The sequence below is a fragment of the Anarrhichthys ocellatus genome, unplaced genomic scaffold, assembly GCF_004355925.1.
Source record: "Anarrhichthys ocellatus isolate YVR2014 unplaced genomic scaffold, GSC_Weel_1.0 scaffold17, whole genome shotgun sequence".
NCBI lineage: Eukaryota > Metazoa > Chordata > Actinopteri > Perciformes > Anarhichadidae > Anarrhichthys > Anarrhichthys ocellatus.
The window spans coordinates 7,105,024-7,128,272 of record NW_022280047.1 but is presented as its reverse complement, the minus strand read 5'-3'; the positions used below and the strand labels follow the sequence as shown (position 1 = coordinate 7,128,272).

At 44.9% G+C, this 23,249-nt stretch overlaps 1 protein-coding gene across 1 annotated transcript; it reads left to right on the top strand.

Moving 5' to 3' along the window:
• The first annotated feature begins 586 nt into the window (after positions 1-586).
• gas2l1 (growth arrest-specific 2 like 1) lies at positions 587-23,236 on the top strand. Its single transcript, XM_031856422.1, has 5 exons — positions 587-1,851; positions 11,032-11,139; positions 14,849-14,945; positions 15,919-16,177; positions 17,610-23,236. Exons 1-5 carry the CDS (start codon positions 1,147-1,149, stop codon positions 19,666-19,668), a joined length of 3,228 nt encoding a protein of 1,075 aa, XP_031712282.1. The 5' UTR covers positions 587-1,146; the 3' UTR covers positions 19,669-23,236.
• Positions 23,237-23,249: the final 13 nt, after the last annotated feature.

Below are 23,249 nucleotides of genomic sequence, written 5' to 3'. Positions count from 1 at the left end.
ACAAACATACAAGAGGCTAAGACAAAGTCATTAAAGGTTAACCGACAAATCACATGCTGTGATCATTTATAAGATTATACTGTTAGAATGGAATTTCTCGTACTAGGCAGAGTTTGCGTCTTGTGATGCTGAGATGTTAGCTTTATTGACCTTAGGCTATTTGGTAAAGAGACCACACAGAGGCTTCATTATTGAGATACTGCAAGAAGCCTGATAATGTGTTTAACAAATGAAAACACATACAAATACATTTTTACAGAGTGAAACAGTTCTAACATTGTGCAACACCATCATGAACTGAAGTAAAATGAATGAAAAAGTACCAAAGTTCAATAAACAGCCTACCCCTGATACTATAGGAGTAGATAGATAGTACGCTTTACTCTTATACATTTATTTGGCAGCTGTAATTAATGTTTAGATTCAGACAAATGAGTATTGATGATAATATGCATTGTTATAGATGAATCCAGCACTATATTCAGAACTTGTGTTTTAAAGAGTGTGTACGCAGAGTTGGTGATCATGGGGTTAAGTTTTCCTCCTCTGCCGAGCGTTGATCCCTCATAATGGGATGTGCCACAGAGAGTCGCTCTGCTGGTCTAAGCTACAGCAGGTCAACATATTCAGTGCAAGAGGCGGGCCTATCTGCAGGGGAGACGAGCCGTGGACTCAGTGCCGCTCAGTGGTCGTGATTTCATCGACGAGGAGCCGACTGACCGCCCTTTGGACGCACAGGCATGGTGACACGTGGATTTCTGTGGGCGAGAAGACCCGCCGGCCACCGGGTGGATTAACGGGGCCCCGTCGCATCATGGGTGTGTAAAGCGCGTCCCGGACCGCAGCGCTCTCCCCCTCTCACGTCGGGACCCGGCGATGCGCTCTTCAGAGGAAACAGGTTTCGCAGAGACATCCGGAAAACGCATCCATGCGCCACGGCTAGACCTCATCCCGATATGCCTCTGACAACACAAAGCCTGCTTTCAAGGAGCTCCCGTAAGAAAACCACACATGCGAATCGGCATGGGTGCGTCAACACGGTTATTTCGCTTCATTTTGCGGGCGAGGCTTCAGCGCACGGTTGTGCAATGAGACAATCGGGAATCATCAAGTAGACTTTATCGATAGGCTACATAACCAGACAATATGGCTGATCAAAGCAACATCCAGTCCTCCGCCTCCAAGAGTATCCGGCCTTTTAAATCCAGCGAGGAATACCTGTACGCCATGAAGGAGGATCTGGCTGAATGGCTGAACACCCTCTACGACCTGGATGTCACTGCGGACACCTTTATGGATGGGCTGGGGACGGGCTGTGCCCTGTGTCGGCACGCCAACAACGTGAACCGCGCCGCGCAGGACTTCCAGCTGGAGTACCCGGAGGCTGCACAGTCCATGCAGGTGCCATCCAAAGATGTCGTATCCCAGTCACGCAACGTCGTCGCCGGCTCGTTCGTGGCGCGGGATAACGTGTCCAACTTCATCAGCTGGTGCAGGCAGGAGCTCTGGATCAAGGACGTCCTCATGTTCGAGACCAACGACTTGGTGGAGAGGTGCAACGAGAAGAATTTTGTTCTGTGTCTCCTTGAGGTCGCGCGACGCGGGTCCAAGTTCGGCATGTTGGCCCCCATGCTGATCCAGCTGGAGGAGGAGATCGAGGAGGAGATCCGGGACCAGGAGAGCCTGCGGGTCGATGCTGGGGAGCCAGCTGAGCAGAGCCCGCCCAGCAGGTGCTTCAGTCGGAAGGAGAGCAGTCACAGCGTGGAGGATGAAGAAGAGGAGCCTGATCCAGAGCCGTTCATCTGGCCGCAGAAGAGAGTTTTATGTGACATGCGAAATCTGGATGAATTGGTGAGTTGAAAAGATAAAAAAAAACGCAATCCTCTGTCTATTAGTGATCTCATTATTAATTATCCTGAATAAGCAGTTGACTCCATAAAATTAATCACAACTGCATTATGATTCATGCTAGTCATCATCGTGATCTTGCAGCTCAAACTTCACATAATTGAATCCTCACTGCTCACAACACGTGGCGTATAGATGTACCGCAGGCTTTGATCACAAGTGAATATCATCCAGTGTTTAGTTGTGTGGTGCTAAACAGCAAGAAGCAGCCGATAGAAGACCATTCTCTCCCACAGTGAAACGCAGAAAGGTGTCAAAAGTCAAGCACCACCTCTGAAAATATCACGTCAGTGCTATGAAGCATGCAAGCGCCTCATACATTCCCAGTAGTGTGAGTGTGAGTGTGTGAGGAATGATTAATATCATGCAGGTGTGGATCATTCTGAATCACTGCTTCTGCTGCTTCTTTACCAACACTACAGTTTGGTTCTAATACATTTCCTGTCCTGTGGAGTCCAAACCATCGACTCTCGTCACTTGTCCCGGTTGAACTGTCTGACCTTTGTGAGGGCCTGCCTGACACGAGCACATTAGAGAGGCAAAGGTCTTGTTAGGGGCAAAGCTAATGAGCAGACAGATGGACCAGCGGGAGCATCTGCATGGTTTGTGAGAGGTGGGGGGGGCATTGACAGTTTCATGTCGATGAAGAGAACAATGTCCGTCTTTGGCACCAAAGATGTGAGGGAGGAGGGGGGAGACAGTCACACTCATGCTGGTCAGGCAGCAGAGCAGAGCGGCTCCAGTGTGACCTCCACGGACAGAAATAGGAGAGCATGTGGAGGAGGACGTCCAGACTGTCTGAGTCCGCAAACTCTCACTCGGCGTATGAGGATTAAACAAGCCGACTGCATGTTCAGGACAAAAAGATCGCAGTGAAAGCTGCAGAGCGTATGCCTGTCTTTCCCCCGTCTAACATCCGCACTGACACATCCATCAGCAGCCCGACGGTGCCCAACAGACACATTTGACTTGACTGATTTGAGAAGTGGTGGTCCCAGTCAATGAAATTTCCACCTCCCTGTCAACCTTAGAAAATTGCATGCATGTACACTGTGCAGAACAGCCCACATCAGCAACATGAGGATCTTCAAACGAGAAACCACAGGGGTTCAAAGATGAGAGGCTGCAATATGAAAATAGTAGCAGAGCACCACAGTACCAACACATCTTGTCTAACGGCTTCAGCATTTCTCTTTTTGAGGCCCAGACATATATCCAATAGATACCTCTTCATTTTCTGGACTGTATTTATTTTATTTTAAAACAATCAACATTAAATCCACATTTTTCTTTAAATACAGTCATTTGTCTGCCGGCCGCTCAGTTCTTGCTGCAGGGCATTGTGCCTCCCAGTCACAAGTTTATCCTGCAGAATACTTTTCTTTGTATTTGTGTCTTGCAGGAGATTAGTGTCTCGGTATTACTGGAAACCTCATCTCTGGCTGACATTAGTGTCTGACAGGGAGGGAGAGGAAGAAAGTTAAAGGGCTTAGTTTCATCGGTCCACAGCTGTGACACCAGACTGTGTGTGTCCGCTGCCCTCAGTCAAGTCAAGACTTTCCTGCATCGTCCAAGATGGGTTGTGTTTCACAGGATGGTTTGGCTCTTTTGTTTTCATTATCGTTTACTGATTTTTCTCTGTGGAAATTGTTTTTATTCAGCCACTATTCATAACAAAATTTTAAATCAGATTATTATTTTTTTAAATACACAATTCATTCATGAACTGCTGCTCTATTCATATCCAATAACGTTACTGATGAAATGTCATCAATTAATTACCAGACTATTAGCACCCACAGAGACGTGCACAGCAGCCTCAGATTCTCGTGCAAACAGAAATGCTACAAATGTGCAGATTACATTTAGTCATCGTGTTGTCTCTGAACGTGTGTAAGTGAGCTCAGGACGTTGTAATTAGCTGTGTCGCGCCTCCACAATGCCCCGATCCAATTAAACCTCAAGCAGAACATGTGAGCTGTGCAGCGTATGCATGAACACAGTCATTTAAGGGACATGTACTATCTTTAAAACGTTTGCCGTTCTTGTGCAGCTGACTGCATCTCAATGAGGTTTGTACATTTGGCTCCTGTGTATTCTTCTACACGTTGTGTGGTTATTGGACGATCAAACTAATCCTGTTGAGTTCAACTAAGACAATAAAAGTGTAGCGATAATAGGATTACAGGTCATTATTCTAACGCGTGTAGAGTAACAGTCGGTTTACAGACAGCAGGATTACTTTAAGTAGTCCCTTTGAAGGACATTTGCCTATTCAATAATCACACTAAAATGTCTCACCATATATTCTAAGTTATAATTTTGTCCTCATTACACATTACAGGGTCGTTAATGCTTAGAAACGTACACTAGATTAAAAAAATGATCCAACCTAAAAACTCTTTTCCGATGAAAGTAGCTCGCAGAACCAGCGCCAACAGTTGCAGAATCTAGCAAGAAAGTCCCGAAGCGGGCAACACTGACAGCCCGTCTCATTAGGCCTCCACCAAAAGTATTATTATGAACATAAACAACGAACATTAGTACTCACAGCTGTTAAGTCAGCAGTTTATGGAAGACGACGCGCAATGAGTGCGCGGGCAGAGTGCGCGCAGGTAGACAGGTAGGTAGACACAAATTAAATAACTGGACGGGCTTATTACGTTCCCGTGACAGCCGCAGGTTATCTTTGAAGCATTTCATTCATGGATGGCTTTCGGGATGTAACGAGAACTTCAACAAACAAAGAAGATGAGGAAAATGACCCACCCTAGCTTTAATGCCAACATTTGATGTGTCAACGACCATGTTAAGGAAGCTGTCGTCTATCGAAACAACACTCATGTAAACACTCACCACCACTGTGTTTCTCTCCCACTCATCCGCCACTACGCGTGTTATTACTCATATCACTGTGGGACGGTTTTCCACTCTGAAGTTGAGGAAGTGACCGGTGTCTCATTTCCTTCATCAAAGTTTGAGTCAGTGACAAATGTTTCTTTTTCCCACTCCTGGAGATGTTATATTTTCTCAGTAGTAGGTACAGACAGCAGCTGGTTCACTTCGCTATATGTACACATGAAGTGTATCCTGGGATTTTCTATCATATCACCACTACATAGGGATTATGACAGCGACTTCGATTGGAACTGTATTTTTCTATATATACGCCGCAAGCAGCCTCATGTAAAGAAACACCTTTTTCTATGTTTTCTAGGTCTTGCCATTAGGCCCTGGGCACATACAGAACTATGTGAAGTGACATACATGTAATAATTTAAATAACATTTACTGACCCCTTAATGCACCCTCTAATTGTTCACAAGCTCACTGCAGGCATAGCCATCTATACAACACAATATTTGAGTGTATAAACAACAGCCCTTCACAGCCTTCCTTCATGCACATCTTTCCTTCTTCGTGCTCAGTCATTTAAACTGGTTCATGTCTTATTTCACTCCAGGCTTCAACATTCAACCCTTGTTTAGTTCATATATGTGCGATTCCCATCCCCCACCCCTGTCTCCGACAGATGATAAAGCAAAGAGCACAACAGTATGTCTTGTTGGTGGCATTGATGGGGTGATGTGAATAGACTGCCACTGTTGACAGCGAGGCAATCAAAGGCTGGCGTCTCAATCAAAGACTTTGGATGGAGACACCAGCAGAGCAAAGGGGGGGGGAGTAATAAAGAGAGAACGTGTGTGTATTATGCCGATATGGACAGTCTGCTCCATTAACCTTATGGTCCAATTCATGCATTCAGGGAATAAAAAAAGGGGAGTAGACAACAGATAGTGTGCCTAGAGTGACTTCAGTGTACACTCTTTTAAACCTGACTGGAATGGATGTTGCTCTGGGAGGGAGAGCTACAGTACAGAGGGGAGCTAGAGTGAAAGAGAAAAGTAGGTCATGCTTTGCATTGGGTCACACTCGTACGCTTTGCTGAGAGAGCGTGGCATCCTTCAGTGTTTCTCCCTCCTGTGTCACATGCACTCATGTTTTTAGGGGTTTAGTATTTGAAAGGTTGTTTTTGTTTAACCTCTAGACTTTGCACAGTGACAGTACAGACCAGACTCCACTCCTCCTCACTATTTTCCATGCAGCAGTGTGCGTGTGGAAACAGCTGACTCTGCACTCTGCCCGCTGTTTGTCTTTATTGCCTTGCGCTTGATGCTGTCCCTGGATTGTTTGCATGATTATCATTTAATTGGCCGTTCATCCGAATAGGCTTCTGTCTGTGTGAGTAGTCTGTTCATTGCCTGCAGCCGCGTCATGCTGGTCTCAGGTGGAGACTGTCAGGATGAGAAAAGCGAAGGACGTCCATCCCTTTAAACTCAGCTGTCTCGAGGAGAGGTGCTGAGCCTCCTCATCAAAACAAACCGACAAATGACATAGATGCTTTAACTTCCTGCGCTGGGTGATTACGCCGCTGTCTGACTGAAGCAGATAGAGTTATTCGCCTTGCAGCACTTGATGTCCATTTGATTTATATATTCTCCCAGCATCCCAATGGGCAGTTTGTCATGTGGCCAGCAGACAGGCATCGATTTTCATGAATGTTTTCCTTGAAGCGGTGGATGAGGCCTGCCCTGGAGCCAGTATGATTAGATTTCTCCCTGATCAAACACACATCACAGGTCGTAACATAAAGGCATGGTGTAGTTATTTATGTAACAGATGGAATAGTATCATATGCGTATTTGCTTACTGGTGTCTGTATGGTAAATATGCTGTCAATTTTCTGGCAGGTGGATTTATTTTAACCTTCGGACAGAGCCAGACTGGCTGTCTCCTCTGTTTCCTGTCTTTGTGCTAAGCTAAGCTGACTATCCTTACATTTAATGGACGGATACAAAAGTGGGATCAATCTTCTCATCTAACTCTCAGCCAGGAAAAAAAGAATGTTGAACTATTGCCGTAGTTCGTTCTTCTTTGGTATATTATTCGGCTCATTCTCGCTGTGAAAATTGTTACTGGCATTAACTGACACACCTGGTCCTGAGGCGTTTAACCAACTCTGTTTCTCCATCTAATCTCTGCTGGTGTGGCCTGTTGAACCAGCATGCTAACACATGTGTGTTCATGAGCTCTCCAGATTGTTCCCTCAGACTACAGGTCCAACATACTCAGCATTAATTCAGTCCTTTATCAGCTCCCTGCACCCCCCAGGTTGTTTAAAGAGATCATTTTTTGCAATGGAGGTTGTTCCATGTTTATGAGATGTTGCGTGGTCGTCCACGGAGGAGTCGTTTATGCAGGACGGTGGTTAAATAGGAGGATAGAGTCTGACATGTAGCTGTTTTTCAGTTTTGTGCTCACAGGCTTTAGGAATGCTTACAGTGGGTGGTGAAGCAATAACCCCTCAGGTTCAAAACCTCTCCCTCCTACCAAGTAGGCGCCCGCAGTGTTTTCTTGTCTCTCTGTGCTTATCTAAAGGTGAGGTTGTGTTATCTTGGGAAGTTTCCAGTCATGTCAGGAGATCCTCAAGGTAACAGGATAAGCTAAGAGAAGAATCTTGTGTGTTCCACACGGTTAGCCGTCTTTTAATCCTCCCAATTTCCTCCACCTTTTGAAAAGACAACGTATTCTGCCGTAAACCCTCCAATCTACAGTCGTCTCTCAGGAAGTCAAATCCTGGAAACACCCTTGTGTAAATTCCCGTGGAGTGAGTTGTAATGTTCACTTTTTATTGTTGACGTTTTGGCTGCAATTATCCCCTTTGCATAGCAATCATAAAAGGAACCAGTTGCAGCAGGCCAACACACCTATGTTTGATGACTGCGCTGGAGCAAAGCGCGTGGCTGTACGTTGTGTGTTGACTCACGAGGAGAACAGACTGTATTCAAACGGCTGTGCGGCTTCTTATCAGTACACTGATAAAATGTGGACCCTGGTCTGAAAACAAAACCAGAACTATATTATGTGTATTCACTAAATAACCTCAGTAAATGTAGAGTAGGACAGTATTGGCAACCTTGTGCATTCCTTTGTTCTACCATTTTATGTCACGCTACAGTATATACAGTCTTAGTGTAGCATGTCAGGCCACATCTCAAATCAGTAAAGAAAATGAGGAATACAACCAAAACATCTTGATCTCCCCCTCCCATTTCCTCTCTTCATCCCCAGGGTTTGCTCAGCCCTCAGCCTCGGATGGCCCTTCAGATGTTGGCAGGTCAGGAAGGAAAGGAATGAAGAGATTATTGACTCACACTGAGCAGATAGTGCATGATCTGAGCGCTGGGATATTTAAAGCGATATGCACTGTGTATGTTCTCTACATTAAACTGCTTTGAGGCAAACACAGCTGCTCAATCCAAAGGCAAGGTCGCAGCGGTTTCTTCACAATGACGGTGTTTCTCTCTCCGCTCGAAACATCTCTGCATTCCTATCTCAAGAGAGATACAGCAGATTCTCACAATAGGGGAGTGCTGTGGATTGTTCAATCGCTTTTCCTTTCCTTCACAAACATCTGCAGCTCTCGCTGAGAGCGTCCCTGATGTGACGAGCCTGCATCCATAATTCATCTTTCAGTTTTTTCGCAGTGTTCCAGCTCCACTTCCGCATGTTTCCTGCGTGACCTTGTCTCCCTCCTCCCCTTCTATCTCATTCCGGTGTGTGTGTCTGTGCGCGTCTCTGTGTGTTTTGGTTTCAGTGTGTCTGTTTGAATCCATTGTTGACACAGTGAAGACATGGGAAGTGCACACATTTCATGTCTTAAGGCTCCGCAGAGTAAATATCTCAAATGCCAGGCCTGCTATTGATTAGGTTATTATTAAAAGCCGTCGTGGTTGGACTGTGTATCCGGCTCAGTGTTCCGTATGAGACACAGTGTGCGAGTCCTCCACCTTCCCTCTGGAGGAAAATGCATGACCTCAGCTGAACAGCTCTGGGGAGGTTTTAGGAGCGAGAGAAAGGCTTTACTATAGCTAGAATGAAGAAAAAAAAAAGTACAGTTAAAAAGGGAAGGGTAAGGCTATGTGTGTGTGTGTGTGTGTGTGTGGGTGTGTGTGTGTGTGTGTGTGTGTGTGTGTGTGTGTGTGTCTGTTGCCATAGCAATCTTTCCATTAAGTCACTGTCCGGGGTTTTTCCAAACAGAGCTTGTCCACCTACTGAAAGAATGAAAGACGGAGTGACAGAGCGGAGAGGAAGAGAGGGAGCAAGCTGATGTAGAGATGTAAGCAAAACAAAGGAAGCAAAGACAAATATAGTGCTGGTCAGCGAGTGCATGGGCTGAGGATACAGTCGGAAAGACAACAAAGCCGATGAGAGAGAGAACAGACAGAAGCAGGTGAGGTGCTGAGGCTTAGCGCTGATCCCACCCTCTTTAATCAGCATAGGAAAGAATGAGGGGTGCGGTGTGAGGAAAATAACAAGGTGCCTCCTTAATCTACCGAATACACCATAATGTAGGTGCTCATACACACACGCACACACACACACACACACTGCATCCCATCAGCCCTGTACACAGCATGAAAGCTACTGTAAACAGCCAAAGGGTGGGAGCTCACAACCTGACATTTTCCTCTTAACACGTCATTTGATCACTTAAATATCAATTAAATACTCTCCTGCCCTTGGTAATGGCCGCCCCTGCATGCACAATCATTGAGCACTTATTCCTCTTCTTTCCCTGTGCTTCCCTCGGTCCACTCTGCTGCTTTTCTTTCTCTCCCTCCTGGTCGACAAGTGCGCATACGCCTTTGTCTGTCAAAGACGCCAAGAAAAACATCAAATTTGTCCAATCCTGCGAGAGCCCAGGCCTGTGCAACACAGGCGGATCTCGCCCCACCCTGCAGTCGTGTCTGTGCCTAATAAGCACCCCCAACCACAGCAAGGGCACTGGCTTTGACTCCTTCGATTGAAAACGCAGCTGGCAGCACAGGCCTGCTGACATCACCACCACCACCACCAGTCTGGTTTCTGAGCTCTTTCCCTCCTCGGTTCATGATGTCACAACCCGAAACAATGTCATGTGACAGCCCAGAGTGGCAGAGAGGGAGAGCAATCATTAGCATTTTCCACATATGTATTTTAATAATAATAATAATAATAATAATACATTTTATTTATATAGCGCTTTAAAAGGCACTCAAAGACACTTTACATGGTAAAAACAGAAACAATAAAAGCATTTATAATAAAAACAAAATCTACAACATAACAGTAAGAAAATAAACACGAAGAGAAAGAAAACACACATGACTGACTTTAGAGGTTAAAAGCAGATTTAAATAGGTGAGTTTTAAGTGCAGTTTTGAAGGTGGCGAGTGACGGAGAATGTCTGAGATGTTGGGGCAGGGAGTTCCAGAGGGAGGGGGCAGCAACAGAGAAGGCCCTGTCCCCCCAGGTCCGATGCTTGGACAGAGTAGGGGGGGTAAGGAGGTTGGTGTCGGCAGATCTGAGGTTGCGGTTGGGAGTGTGACGGTGCAGGAGGTCTGAAAGCTATGAAGGGGCGAGGTTGTGGAGGGCTTTGTAAGTGATGAGGAGAATCTTGAACTGGATTCTTTGCTGTATGGGGAGCCAGTGGAGGTTTTGAAGGACTGGGGTGATGTGGTCTCTGGTGCGGGAGTGGGAGAGCAGACGGGCAGCAGAGTTCTGGATGTATTGTAGTTTATTGATGATTTTAGTGGGTGAGCCGTACAGGATGCTGTTGCAGTAATCCAGTCGAGAGGTTTTTGGTGCTTTTGTGACACTTTGCGGTGAACTAAACCACCAAAATGTTCTGGAGGGATGAGATGAGGCAGGGCTTTTAATGTGGTGAGAGAGCGGGGCGGGGAACCCTATCACCCAGTGGGTGCTGGAGAAAAAAGTTGGCAGGACGATGACGCACAAACAGTCCACAATCAACGCCCTCATACACTCAGGAAGCCAAGACTGCTCATTCCTCATTCCTCACACCATAAACCAGAATCATTGTGTTGTTGACACATAAGCGCTCAGAACCAGTGGCGCTTTGGTCACTGTGCAGATATATGTGACTAAACGTGGCATCATGTACGGGCACTGACCTGAAGAGCAGGAAAGGATCACCGTCAGGTTCCCCTCATGTGTGTTTGTGTGTGTCACGTTTGTCCGCTGCGGATGTTTCAGCTGCTTTTGTTTTGTTCTCCTCAGGTGCGTGAGATTCTGGGCCGGTGTTCCTGTCCGGCTCAGTTTCCCATGGTCAAGGTGTCGGAGGGGAAGTACAAAGTGGGAGACTCCAGTGCATTGATCTTCATAAGGGTAGGCCCTCATCTCCACAAACACAATTATCTGTGACTATGAGCCACCAGACATGTCTTTGTTTTTTCACTATTTATGTTTATAGATTAAGGAAGACGGGAAAATAATTGTGCATTGTATTGTCAGTGGAATTCAAGATGTTTGATCAAATGCATGGATGTGTTGAATATCAAGCACAAACGAAAACGCGAACGGCTTTCATTAACCCACTTCCGGCCTTTAAAACTTTTAGTTAATTTCATGAAACTAAAACTGCCTTTGATTAAGCAACTTAACATTACTGGAGGTATAAATAATACCAAATCTAAGAATACAACATAAGTTCATGTACACTGTCAGGTCACTTGTATTTGAAGTTTGTTTCTAGTTTATTACAACTTCGATCTTATTTTAGGAGTTGTACTGAACCTGAATTATCCCTTTTACACTACTGCACATGTCCAGCTGAATATATAGAAGCCTCTTTGGCACTTTGCACAGAAGACTGTGAGGCCTGCAGTAATTGCATGGAACCATACGGTGTTGGCATATGGCATCATGTGTTGTTTGAAGGAGAGCCGGGTTATGCAGCAACAGATAAACCCCTCAGCTGCTTGGCTGCATCAAAGCCCAGAGAACCGTGTATGTAACAGCATTGTGACTCCTGTCTCTCACATGAGTGTTTACAAAGTGGCCCACTCCCAGGACTGTACTTTTTTTTTCTCCACTGAGACACAATTAGAGCGTTAGGTCACTTCCTGTGTTGGCCCTTATCTTGGCTGTAGCCTGTTTCTGCTGGACTGTTTGTCTCAGTTTCAGTTTAAGAGCCGCCACTGAACCTGCTTCAGGCCTCACAGGACTGGGCAGGAAGTACCAGGGATCGATTTGGTTTCACTTACCGAAAATGTACCCCAGCCAGATTAATGTGAGTTAATGACTCGCTGACCTATTAAAGGTCTTAAATGTCAATAATACGTCAATGTTAGCGGCACCGCTTGGTCCAGACGGGGAGATGTGAAATACACTACGTGGAGTAATGTTTGGCACATGCACCTCTATCTGGGAAATAGTATTTTCTACATTATTCAAATGTGTTGTGTGTACTGAATTACTTATATTTCACTTTAAAAAAAATGCAAGACTTTTCTTTTGGCTTTCTATATTACTGATGAATCGTTTTAACACAAATAAGTTTACGGTGAAGAATTTTAGAATACAACAACATATATCAATGGAATAATAACCAACGCACACATTAGCCGTGGCAAACATAGAAACATCTCTCTATTTTCTAAAGACTATGTAACATGTATTCTGCTTTCTGTTATGAAAGCACACTAAAGTGGTCGTCTGTCATGAATGAAGTCCTGAAACAGAGACAGGATTGTTCTCGTCTGCATTTTTATTTCATGTCATAAATGCACAATTATGTGCGATTAGGCACACTAAAGCCATCATTAAAGGCTGCTAAAGTAATCCTGTGAGAGAAGGCTGAAGAATAAATTTGTAATGGGAAAAAAATAAAAGACCTCCCTCCCTTCAGCAAAATGAACGATACATAACCTCTCCTCCCTTCTTATGATTTTACAACAGTCCCTAAGATGTTTGACAAATAGAAGCTCATGTTTGCCTTTTGGGACAGCCATTTTAACGGCATAGATGTGTGTTTACATGTGCCTGTTTGCGATGTGAGTGTGTGTGTGTGTGAGTGTGTGTGTCTGAGAGCCTTAGACTTGTCAGATTAGCTCTCATCACCCTGTCTCCGCCCTCTCCTGATTCCTCACTAAGGGATGACAGTGATCACACATATGCCCGAGCAGCTACAAGTGCGGCCAACACACTTCCCTTATTCTTCTGAGGGGAGGAAGCTGGGCAGCCGGTTTAACAGCCAGTAAACCCCTATTCAGCTGCCAAAGCTCTGACAAGGATCTCAGGCTGAACGAGGGGATGAGGCGGGGAAAGCAAATGGGCGAACCGGCCGCATGAACTTAATAAGGCGCCTTTGTCCCCAGGGAGGCCGCTTCCTAGAGGGAGGAGATGCCTTTAGTCGAGGGGCACAACAGCTGAAATGAACCATGAGCTTAATTTTTTGAGCTCACCAGCGCAATATAAGAAGAAATTGGTTCAACACGCCCACGCAATGATGACAAGAAGCCTCTCTGTTCGCTGTTGCCATAGAAACAAGTATCGGGTCTCTCTGCACACTGTGATACCCCTTCAGTGGTTGGGAAAGTAGGCGGCTATGCCACAGATCTGAAGTGGAAACATGGTCCCAAATCGTCCATTTAGCCTCAACAGACTCCGGCACAGTTGTGTACAAATTACAAAATGCATAATGAGCTTGTTAGTTGTGGAAACAAGTGATATAGAATGAAATAAAAGATTTAAAGCATTTTAAGACCCCCGATCATTATCTCTATAGTCATGCAATTATCCCACTCAAATGTATTTCTTTATTTGGATTCCCAGTAGCTGTTACTATCATGACAGCTACTCCTCCTCCGCAGTGAATACGAACACATTCATTGAATAGAGATATGAAGCCATGTCTGTAATGTCACAACAACAACAACAACACGTCTATCATAATATACTGTTGTGCAAAAACTACAATAAGTGATAAGAGAGAAATAACAGCAGATCTGTAAACTGCTTAGACAGAGCAAAAGTGTATCTGCTGTATTGAAAAAGTTACATTTCAAAGTAAGCAGATCTGATCGAGATAAGCAGATCAGCTGCTTTGACGGATTTGGTGTCGCAGGGGAGCAAGGCCGATGAAAAGGCTTGTCTTGGATTGGCGGGGATTGTATTAGAGAGAACGTGGGGTCAGGCCTCTCTCTGACCACGGCCAGGGACCAGGAGATGAGGCGCTGTGCCGCATGTGATTTGGTGGAAAAAAACTCTGTGCCAAGCCCACGCAGATCTACCACTGTGGCTTTGCCTTCCTGCCCTCTGAGACGCGGGTACAACCTTTAAAACATGTGGCTGGCAGACCCTAGTGCACAACCCAGGGCAGGGGGACGCATCCGCTGGGGCTCTCCCATCCGGCAAATTGTGTTGCTTCAGTGACAGCAGCTTCTGCCTTGAGGGTCTGAGGCTCTTCGGTCTGATATTGTGGATGTGTGTGCTTCAAAGAGCAGAGGAGAGTAGGAAGTGACATATCCAACCAACCCCCCTCTGTTATGACGATCCAGGCCCCCCCCCCCCCCTCTCCTCTCCCCTCCCTCCTCTCCACGGCAACTGAAGTCTACGCTGAGGAGCAGAGAGGACAGCAGGGGTGAGTTACCATGCTAATTCACCCCGTTCCCCTCTGAAAACACGGGCAAGCCAGCTGAGAGGCATGAGATAGGCCAGAAAAAGGGGGTGTCTTTCACAGCACTTTGGCTCTTTCTTATGCTACCGTACTCTGCTTAATTGTGAGTTGGCATGGCAATGAACAGCCCTCATAATGGCAGCAGCTGGGGGTGATGTGGGAGAAAGAGGGGTGGGGGAGGGAGAGGCAGGGGCACAGGCAGGGGTGCATCTAGATGTTACGTAACATTGAAGACCGGTCAGCCTTCAGCGAGCTGCCCCACTTGTGGAATTTGCATATCTATTGACTTGTGCAGTGTGTGTGTGTGTGTGTGTTAGTGCAGTTTATCAAAAGGTTCAGCCATTTTATTTGTGCATGAATGTGTATGTTACTTTCCGTTCATCTATTGAAGCCTTGTCTTCTCTTTTCCTGCCTCAGGTCCTTCGTACTCATGTGATGGTGCGTGTTGGAGGGGGCTGGGACACATTAGAACACTATTTGGACAAGCATGACCCGTGTCGCTGTGCTGCTTTTGGTAAGGTCCCTTCTCGTTGCCCGTCAGCCCCTTTCAAAACAACTTAATTGTTGTCTATCTGTGTTGCATAATTCATAATGCATTTAAGATCACAAACAAATGACTCACATCGGATGTGCTATGTTCAGAGTCGCAGCAGGCTCTGTGAGGGTCAGCAATGTGGAGGAATAGTGTTTGTCATGATGGACACAAAAACATACTTCCAATTCTAAATTCTCTCATTTCATACAATCTGATTTTTGCTGTCAACTGATTTGACATTGTGAAATCGTTTCATGCTGAAACCTGACCAAAATTACTTCCAGCCAGGAAAGTTAGGCCTGCAAGATGATGCAAGTTTGTAATGGAAAATGTGAAGTCACTCGCTACCTGATCCCACAACACATCTGTGCAGCAACTCATCTCAACACAAATACGTTTTTTTTTTCTTTTTCTTATAAACCAAAACCATTCAGTGTTTACACTCACTTTGGTTAGCAGCACAGAGCACAGAGATACGTGCTCATACACCGTGCTGGATGAGACCATCCCTCCTTATCTGCGGGTCCAAGCTGCTGCTGAAGTGATGATGTCAAGGGCCGAGCGTCTGGCCTGGACAGCTGACCATAGCTGAAATCATAATTGGTGCTACATTTCTAACCACAAGCAGCCATGTTGAAGATCATAGAGATATTAAGTGATAACAGACATATGCCTTTTGTGTTCTATAAATGTTCTCCCTATATGGTGGGATCATCAGCATCTCTCTGGTTGGCTAATATCACAAGTAAGGGTCCATCTATCTCTGGCTCAGGGAAGCACACAATAACTACTGCTGCTATCTAAGAGCTTGAAGACATTAATGTGGTTAACTATGATATATATTATGGACCTCTTGTATTCCTGGTGATTGTACTGTCTGTACAATCACCAGGAATCTGTCTGACACTGTTGGTTGGTAGTCTTAACGCTTGTTATCAATCTGTCTCCACAGCCCACCGCTACCACCAGGCTAAAGCCAGTGGCCAAGGTCAGGGAGGCCACAGCAAGTCCTCGAGCGCCCACTCCTCCCGCTCCACCAGCCCAGGTCCACACTGGCGGAATGATGGCATCGCGCCGTACAAACCTCCTGACAGGCCCGGCCGCTCTCAGAACCCATCCGGCCCTACCGAGCTGGACTCCAGTGCAGCTCGCATTCTACTCCCACGGCCGCCACGAGACCGCTCAGAACCCCGCCACTTTAATCCTCTCAGGTGATTGTTTGTGTCTACGCAAGTGTGCGGATAAGTGTGCTACCTTGATTATAAATTAATCCCTCACAATTGGCCCGGCAGGTCACGCTCAGTACACAGATGACCAGACAGACAGAAAGACACACACACACACACACACACACATAGATTTGGGAATATGCACAACAAACACACATGCCAGGAAGCCACAGATTAGGCCAGAGCAGATTTATCTAATCTCAGGTGACATTGCCCAGATAAACCCGTCTCACGCAGCCATTCTACAGCACTTCCTAGTAGCTACAACATGGACACCAAACATATTTACTCAGCTCTCCTTTTCCCCACTCTTCAGCTTTCATCCAGTAATTAGACTGCCAAAAGATGGCCATGATTTTTTGTGAGCTCTTGCCACGGTGAACAGATGGTCTAAAATAGTATGAAGCCAGTGACAAATTCAACCACACATCATTTTCTCTGACATGCATTTCATGTAGCGGCCACTCTGGTGGGATCACAGAGTAGAGGCATGTTAAGGCTATTGTAAGTGGCTCTTTCTATGGGTTATAAAGACAAAAAACTATGAAGCTGGTTAAAGGTTGGTCACATACCTTCCCTATATGTCAGTGTGAAGGCGCCATTGTTTAACACAATTTGGAGCTGAATGGTGGTTTACTTTGGCTTCTAGCCAAAGTGTGGCTCATTTCTGTATTGAGCGATGGCTCAGAACAGACGTCAAGGCAACAGCTCATTCCTATTAACCCTGCGTGGGTGGGGCATCGTGTTTCAAGTGCGCCAGACTTGATGAGGACTAATCTGACAACTATCCCGAGACAACTGTTCACAGCTAACTAGGGAAGTAGGTCAACAGGTGGGCTCCATGCAGGCAAGTAAGCATGCCTGCATATATACAAATCTAATTTTTGAGGATGACTTTAGAAGTCTGGGTTAATAAACACTAATCAAAAGCACAACCCGTGATCTAAATTATAACAAAACTATGCTGTCATTCCAAAATTGACCTTCAGGTCTTTTAATGCATGGACTCTAGGCAACAGCTTAATACAGAGTTTTTTTAATCTTTACAGTTACAACAGAAATACAGTAAATCTTGGGGTAAAACAGGCCAATATGCTCTATTAAGATAAGTTGAGAAACAGACCAACAGTTTTATTCTTATCTACATTTATAGGATTATTTATTGATTTAGTCAAACAAACAACACACCCTCCACTGGGTATTTAAATGTCCAATTTACAATACATACTTTATTAATCTGTGCTTATCAAATCGATCTAGATTCAGATTCTGAGCTGATTATACAGTTAAACCTGATGGTGTGGGACAGTGGAGTGTCTGGTTGAGAAAGGACAGTGCTATGTGTTGAGTTAGAAAATCTACAAATGTTTGTACTTTTATTATGAATATACTTTACTCTGTTTCTTCTCTACAGGAATAAGGAGACAAAGTTACCAGTGACGAGACGTCTGTCTGGAGACAGTGACTCCTCAACAGCCTCCTCTAAGGGAGGAGGAGGAGGAGGACGGTTCTCTCTGGGTGGTGCCTCACGACGCTCTGGTGATGAGGTAATCCTGCTTGTCAATCGCAAGGAGGGGAAGCATGTGATTGAGAGGCCTGGAGCTGGAGATCAGACCCCATCCCTGCGTCCCTCACTGCCCCGTGCACGCAGCCAATCTCGGGAACGTACTGCTCTGGCTCCAATACTCAAACCGAACCCACCACAAGGATCTGCCGATGGATCGCGGACTTCCCGCACAGAGAGGGGCCGCTCCCTTGGAAACGAGGGCCAAAGGAGGCTCCACGCTCCACGCTCCCACAGCCAGAGTAAGTTAACTTCCCGTACTCGGCCCAGTGATGCCAGCCCGGGACCCACTTCCTGCTACAGAGACCCTCAGCACCCACCTTCAGACAGACGAGAGGATCTTCGGGTTAAACAATTGCCCCCATCCTCTCCCAGGATAGGCGGTGGGTTCACCAAGAGGCAGTCGTCCTCTTGCTCTAACTCACCTATTAAAGGGGTCCAGAACAACAACAGCAGCCCCAGCAAGAAGATTATAACTACTCCCAGACCTCTTGCCCCTCGCTCACCCTCCATAGGAAAAGGCAGACTTCTGCCACCAGTCACGGGAGGTCGACGTTCACCTCACTCAACTCCCCGCAACTCTCACCATCATGCTGCCCGCGCCCCTCGGACGTCACAGGGCCCTCGCTCTGCTGGGCGAGGCCACTACAGGAGCTGGTCTGGCCTTGAGCGCCAGCAGCCCGAAGAGGAAGGACTGGACCTCGGCTTCCAGATGCTGCCAACCCTAGACCCCCAGAAGGAGCAGGACCTGTATCGCAGCTTTGAGGCTGAGTTTCTGGCCAATACACAGCAGGCCATAGGAGTGTCTTGTAGAGCCCCAGGAGTGACGCTGCAGGGAGCTGGGGTACATTCAGTGTCAGCACCCATTGATCCTAATGTCACTGACTCTGCCTATTCCTCCTCTAACTCCTCCACCTCCTCCCTGAATGTGGGGGCAAAGATTGGAACTCTGCCTGACCTCAGGGAATCCAAGAGAACTACTCCCCGTCACTTCCCACCGGAGGACACCTTAAATTTACTTTATGGACACAATTTTGGAAGTTCACACAACTTTGTTCAAGGAGAGCCTGAGCACTGGAGGGAGCGTGGAGGGGGTCTCAAGAAGCTCCCAGCCATCTCTAGCTCCATCGAGGAGAAGGAACCTCCATCTTCCCTGCCCGGTCTTGTTGACACAGACAGATTTATGAATCAGGTCCCCTCACAACCTGCTTTCCACTGTAGGAATATGAATGGAGACCATGGAGGTCGTCCTCCCACAGGGGGGCTGACAGGTCAGCAGGGTCAGCTTGGCTGGGGCACAGGGCCTGAAGGAGATGTTCCTCTGGGGAATCACCAGCCAAACTTACCTTACGACCTAGAAAATGGTGACGGCAGTGATGACCTCCCGCCCCCAGAGGCATGTCCATCACCTGTGCCCCTTCCCCCCTCCGAGGACTGCTCCTTCCAGGATTCCTCCAGTGAAAACTCATCCATGTGCTTCAGCCTGAGTGAATCCCGCTCTGAATCTCCCCCACCATCTTCACCCGTGGCCAATGGGGACAACAATGGAGAAGGGCTGCAGACTAAGACAGGGCAAAAGAAGGCAGACAGCGTAGCCCCTATCTCACAGCACAAACTGAGAGGCAGACTGAGGCCTCGCACTGACAACAGGCCTGAAAACAGCCCCTCACGTATCCCCACCCCGGTCAGCTACAGAGATCTGCAGGCTCACGACACATTTTCCCCAAGCCACACGCCACCGCTGTCCCCTCAGAGCTCGCGCTCTACTGGTCATCCAGCCACGTGCAAAAGCCTGCACCAGGCCTTCGCAGATATGATCCATCCTCAACCGCGTTGCCCAGCGATGGGCAACAAAGACTGCTCCTACCCTGGACAGTCAGGGAGCCTGGACACTGAAGCTTGGATGTAGCACCGATGAAATAGGGACTTGTCATGAATTCTGACTACTGTGTAAAAAAGAAAAAGACTGGGCTATAGACTGTTTTCATTGCATGTCCAACACCTTCTTTTTCACTTAGCTTCTCCCCTGATAAACTGCAGGGGCTTCACATTGCTTTTATGTTGCACTCAAGCCAAATTATTTATTACCAAAGGAATGGTTTTTAATATTACTTTTACTGTCATTTTAATGTGTGCATGGGGATGTTTTTGCCAATCTTAAGGTTTTTTTTTTTTTTTTTTGCAAAGACACTCCTGAAATGCTCACGGTTGATACAGAGAGATAAAGAGAGAGCATATGTGCTGCCATGGGCCCTGCTGAGGGGCATGGTGAAGTGCCAGAGATTTAAAGCTGCAGCTCTATAAACAGTGTTAACACTAAACCTTTCGTCACATGGATTGGCTCCCTCTTGTGGTTTGCCACTGTATCTCTGCTTGCCTTGATAGTCAAAATACTGGTACGATGACTGTGATGTATTCAGTCTCTCCACATTAGCGGTCTTCATATATGACTCAGTATGCTTACATTCACAATATACTAACAGGTAACATAGACAAAGGTACCCCCATCATTCCTCAGAACACTACACGCACTACCGATCTCTGTACAGTCGTCTGCTGTTATTAATGTTCGCCACCTTTTCACAACAACTGAGGTCGGTGTTGGTTTTTAAATGCTTAATGTGCTACAGGTTTTTAAGATTATGTTTAATGCAGTCAAACATTTTAACTTTATTTCTAATTTCAAGTGGATTAAGTGTAAAAAACAAGAGGTGCAGTGAAGGTTGTGTTACTTTGTGTCATTGTCACTGAAACAGAAACGTTGGGAGCTCCTGCTCCGACCGAACTGTACTCTGGAACACAATGCTACACATGTACAAGAGTCAAAGGCTGAGGAGAATGATTGTGTAAATACGTTTTGATGTGCTCACTAATATACGTGGGTATTTTGTATATAAAGAAGGCATTGAATATATAGTTTAATGTACATATTCACTGTAATCAGTTCTGTGCTGCCTTAGCTATGCAATGTTGGTGTTGGAAATGCCTTGACGATTCCCTTTGCCTTAAAATGTATTCGGAGGTTAGTTTTTGAATGTTTTTGCTCGACATTATTACGATTTATTCAGTAACACTACATTGCCATCATTAACGGTTTATGATAATGGAAATTGGAGAGTTTGAGTGTAAATGTGGAATTAAGTGAGGAACATTGCCAATTTGAATCATACATTATACGTAGTGTAGATGTACAATTCATGATTAAGATATATAATTTATTGCCTCTGCCCTTAGTTGTTTTGAAATACAAGAAGCCAGATAACCTACTTAGCAGATGGATTTCAAAGGCACAGCACACGATATGGTGACATCTAGTGGTTAAAGAAAGACATGTTATATTCAAAGTAGAAGGACACCGTGATCCGTGGTGCTTATTAGAGCCAATGACAACGATATTTTAAGGCAAAGTTTGATGGAGGAATAAGGACCTCGAGTGTCTGAATGTGTGCAACATTGCATGAATAATAGATACTGGAACTGGAACGTCCTCTTGTGAAGCTCTTGCACAGTTGTGAAGACTTTGAGAGGCCAGACCCCCAGCTACAGTACTTCTGTTTTTGGCATGTAACAGGTGTGGACTTTGTAAAATATATTTGAAAGTGGAAAAGTTGAATTTGATGTCAATTAAGAGAAGTGGGTGGTCATTTGTTTTTGATGTGTTATTTACAGTGGTTTTGAGAAATGCAACATTTGTGGATGACATCGTTGTGCAGGGCATTGACACAGTAAATGGGCTAGAACAAAAGAATGTGCATATATTTGTGTACATGAGAATATGTACAGAGTTGGAGTGAAGAGGGGAGTGATGTGGGTCTAATTTATTTATTTATGAAATTAAGTTTCATTGGGCTCAAGTGACATCTGTCTTCCAATATTGTTAAATGAGCTGTAAGTGTTTAGGGAAATCTAATGGGGCCCACTGATGAACAAACATCGGGCATTTAAAGATGTTCTTCTCAACAGTATACTTTAAAGAGACATAATCCATTTGAAATGTTGCCCGTTTAAAAACTTTTATGAAACAGACAAACTGAACATAATTGGACTGTTTTACAATACAGATACAGTAATATGATTTAATGCAGAGTCAGAAATAATGTATGATGTTTCAGTATTGTACGAGCTTTTTATCTCTTTCACCTGTATAACAGATGTTTATTCTAATTATTTTAAATTTTAATTGGGTTTGGCTTATTTTAAGACATTTGCATTTTGATCAACTAGTGTTTAAAACTGACCAGTTATGTGAACTGTGTCTTCCTTCAAGCATTCGGTTATCAATCACAACAGAGAATGATTGTCCTCATAATCTGCTCTTTTGTCTTTCACAACTTTGCAAATTTCATGAATCTCTCTCTCACTCTCTGTATCCCTAATCAGCGAAATCTGAATGTTCACGATTTGACAATTTCTTGTTTGCTAATGTTACTTTCACTAAAACTTCAGTTAAATGTACAGATTGCTTGACATTGTGGAATTTGTATGTATGAAATAGCAATACTGCAACATTTCACTTTTTTTTAAAGTTGAAAAGGCTGTCAAGTTGTTCTTGTAATAAATATCTTCCTCTGAAGTTCATGAAACATCTCTGATCACTTTTTCATGTAGAGCTTTGGTCACAGCACTGTGCCCAACAGATTGGAATTGGATTTAGGGGAAATCATGTGATTTTCTAACTTCTTTTGTACTCAAAACAACATTTTTGTTGTTGTAAAACATGTAATATATTGTGTGTAATCATCCCATTTCTTCAGCTAACTGATATCTGATGATGCGCATATTTTGCGGTTAAAAAATGTAACAAAATCGAATGCCCTTAGAATATGTGCTAAACGTAAATACTGACATTTCCCTTAAAATGATCATCTCCCCATTTAATCATAAGATAATGTATTTGTTTTGCTTTTGACCTACTAACATAACCCAGCTAAAACTAATGCAGTCCTAAAATACATGCTATATTGTTGAAAGTTATAGTGTGTAATGTTGGTGTTGATTCAACTTCATGGTCATTTTAGAGGCAGTTTGTGGTGCTGTTGAGTATTGTGTTTCTAATCTGACAACATAAGAAACGCCTCCCATTGTAACACAGTGTAGGTGATATACAAGGCATTGAAAAAATATTAGAAACACCTAATTACATAATTCACACCGCATTAGCTATGCATAGAATACACTGGCAACTGATGAGGCTGATACCACTTTATTTACTTCTGTTCTTTCAGTAACTCTTTTATCATGATGTATTCAAATTACAAGTTACAAGTGATTGTACAAGTTACATTTAATGTTTCGTCAACTAATATTTATGTTGTTAACCTGACCTGACCTCTAAGAGTTAACTCTTAGAGGTCAGTGGATACATTAATTAGCCTATAACTTCTTATTAAAGCAAATCTTTCAAAAAATATCCACAATTTCTGTAAAGTGCTGAACGAATATATTGTTGAGAGAGTTGAACCGCTCCTCTGACTGGAAGCTGACGCTGCT

Bases quoted from the DNA above. Each gene is read 5' to 3' on its own strand.
- gas2l1 (XM_031856422.1), top strand. From the start codon at position 1,147: ATGGCTGATCAAAGCAACATCCAGTCCTCCGCCTCCAAGAGTATCCGG. The intron at 14,946-15,918 runs GTAAGGTCCCTT...CTGTCTCCACAG, and splicing joins GTGTCGCTGTGCTGCTTTTG to CCCACCGCTACCACCAGGCT. The intron at 16,178-17,609 runs GTGATTGTTTGT...TCTTCTCTACAG, and splicing joins CGCCACTTTAATCCTCTCAG to GAATAAGGAGACAAAGTTAC.